Source organism: Macrobrachium rosenbergii, chromosome 44 (genome assembly GCF_040412425.1).
Source record: "Macrobrachium rosenbergii isolate ZJJX-2024 chromosome 44, ASM4041242v1, whole genome shotgun sequence".
NCBI lineage: Eukaryota > Metazoa > Arthropoda > Malacostraca > Decapoda > Palaemonidae > Macrobrachium > Macrobrachium rosenbergii.
Window position 1 is genome coordinate 32,522,631 of NC_089784.1, and position 2,939 is coordinate 32,525,569.

General features: G+C 43.5%; 1 protein-coding gene across 1 annotated transcript; it reads left to right on the forward strand.

Moving 5' to 3' along the window:
- Window positions 1-1,449: 1,449 nt before the first annotated feature.
- Window positions 1,450-2,384, forward strand: LOC136829578 (cilia- and flagella-associated protein 251-like). Its single transcript, XM_067088427.1, has 2 exons — window positions 1,450-1,762; window positions 1,795-2,384. Exons 1-2 carry the CDS (start codon window positions 1,450-1,452, stop codon window positions 2,382-2,384), a joined length of 903 nt encoding a protein of 300 aa, XP_066944528.1.
- Window positions 2,385-2,939: the final 555 nt, after the last annotated feature.

Consider the following 2,939-nt stretch of genomic DNA (forward strand, 5'->3'; position numbering starts at 1 on the left):
TGGGGAGAGGCAGGCTACGGAATGGAGGGTTTGGAGACGAGGTGGGGGGGATGGCTGGAATGGAGGGTTTGGAGACGAGGTGGGGGGATGGCTGGAATGGAGGGTTTGGAGACGAGGTGGGGGGCTACTGGAATGGAGGGTTTGGAGACGAGGTGGGGGGGATGGCTACGGAATGGAGGGTTTGGAGACGAGGTGGGGGGGATGGCTACGGAATGGAGGGTTAGGAGAAGAGGTGCGGGCGGGGGGGAGGGGGAGCGTTGGAGAGGGTGATTGGAGAGGGAGTTACCAGAAAGAACGGGATAAGAGACAAAATGTTTATGATGTCTATATTGTGCTAAGTGTATGAGAGAAAACTAAATGTATAAAGGAAAACAGTTAATTCACTAATTATTAATTTAATAAAAATATAGTCAAATTAAAATAGTAAAAATGATCCACTGGCTGACAATGATTAGGAGATCAGAAGCCATTGTAAAAATATTGAGTTTATATATTGCATATTAAACAGCAAAAATACCAGGCTTTCGGTTCGACACACTAAGATACCAGGATACCTAAAAAAAAAAATTACCAGGCTTGTCTGTAAAAATATCTTTACTAGCAAAATTCAAGAAAAATGCGTTTGTTTATAGCATATTAAACAACAGCAAAAAAATCAGGCTTTTGGTTCGACCCACTACGATACCAGGATAACCTAAAAAAAAAAAAAAAAACTACCAGGCTTACATGTAAAAACATCTTTACTAGTAATCTTAACAGAAAAAATGCATTTATTTAATGCATATTTAACTGAAAAAATACCAGGCTTTCGGTTCGACCCACCAGGATACCAAGATAACCTAGAAAAATAAAACTACCAGGCTTACATGTAAAAACATCAACTTGACCAGTAAACTTACCAGCCTTTAGAAGTCTAATTCTCGAATTGAGCTCACCCTCACCTTGATATCCTATTTCGTGACAGAGGTGAGGCCACTACCTGTCACCTTCCAGAGTTGGCACAACTGGAACAATTCAACTCTGGAAGAACACCTAGGCCTTCTGTTGGTGATTATTAACACTTAAGACCTTCTGATGGAGAATGAAAATACTGAAGGACAGGAAAACAGAAAAAGGATGGAATCTACCAATGCATGAGAAGATGGAACACCTAGTCTCAGAAGAAGAAGAAGAAGAAGAAGAAGAAGAAGAAGAAGAAGAAGAAGAAGAAGAAGAAGAAGAGGAGGAGGAGGAGGAGGAGGAGAAGAATGAAGGCACTGAAGGACAGAAAAACAAAACAAAGATGGAATCTACCAATGCAGGAGAAGATGGAACACCTAGTCACAGAAGAAGAAGAAGAAGAAGAAGAAGAAGAAGAAGAAGAAGAAGAAGAAGAAGAAGAGGAGGAGGAGAGGAAGAAGAATGAAGGCACTGAAGGACAGAAAAACAAAACAAAGATGGAATCTACCAATGCAGGAGAAGATGGAACACCTAGTCACAGAAGAAGAAGAAGAAGAAGAAGAAGAAGAAGAAGAAGAAGAAGAAGAAGAAGAAGAAGAAGAAGAAGAAGAAGAGGAGGAGGAGAAGGAGAAGAATGAAGGCACTGAAGGACAGAAAAACAAAACAAAGATGGAATCTACCAATGCAGGAGAAGATGGAACACCTAGTCACAGAGGAAGAAGAAGAAGAAGAAGAGGAGGAGGAGGAGGAGGAGGAGGAGGAGGAGGAGGAGGAGGAGGAGGAGGAGGAGGAGGAGGAGGAGGAGGACAGCAAAAGGATGGAAGCTACGAATGCAGCAGAGAATGGAGCACCAAGCCACAGAAGAAGAAGAAGAAGAAGAAGAAGAAGAAGAAGAAGAAGAAGAAGAAGAAGAAGAAGAAGAAGATGATGATGATTATGATGATGAGGAAGAAGAGGAGGAAGAGAATAAAAAGACGACTTACTTGTCTCGGATGCGGAAGATGGAACACCAAATCAGTGAAGAAGAAGAAAAAGAAGCTGAGGAGGAGGAGGAGGAAAGGAAGACGAATCAGCAGAAGAAGAGGAAGAAGAAGACCTACTTGTCTCGGATGCGGAAGATGGAACACCAAGTCAGTGAAGAAGAAGAAAGAGAAGGACAAGAAGTAGACGAGGAGGAGGAGGAGGAGGAGGAGGAAAGGAAAAAGAATCAGCAGCAGCAGCAGCAGAAGAAGAAGAAGAAGAAGAAGAAGACGAAGAAGAAGAAGAAGACGACTTACTTGTCTCGGATGCGGAAAGTCAGTGAAGAAGAAGAAGAAGAAGAAGAAGAAGAAGAAGAAGAAGAAGAAGAAGAAAAGACTTACTTGTCTCGAATGCGGAAAATGGAACACCAAGTCAGTGAAGAAGAAGAAACAGAAGGACAAGAGGCTGACGACGACGAGGAGTAGGAAAGGAAGAAGAATCAGCAGAAGAACCAGAAGAAGAAGAGGAAGAGGAGGAGGAAGAAGAAGAATAAGAAGACTTACTTGTCTCGGTTGCCGTGTTCCAACAGCGGACTTGACAGACGCGCAGGCAGGTGAGTTTATGGTAGGTTGTGTATGCCATCGCTCCACTAGACATAAAAGACGATTTACAATGATTGCTGCTCAGAACCGTATCGAGTCGAGGACATGTTTATGGTGGCCGCCTGTTTTTATCCCGCTAATAGCTCAGCTGCAAATCCAACTACCGTGGGGGGATGGAGCGCAGAGAGAGAGAGAGAGAGAGAGAGAGAGAGAGAGAGAGAGAGAGAGAGAGAGAGAGCATAGGATACACAAATGGAGATACAGAATTGGAGGGAATTTCGAAAAAAGGGAGTGGGAGGGGTGAGGCTTAGTGTGGAGGTCAAAAAGGGGGTTTTGGGCTGTGAGAGAGAGAGAGAGAGAGAGAGAGAGAGAGAGAGAGAGAGAGAGAGAGAGAGAGAGAGATACTCAAATGGAGAGACAGAATTGGAGGGAACTTCG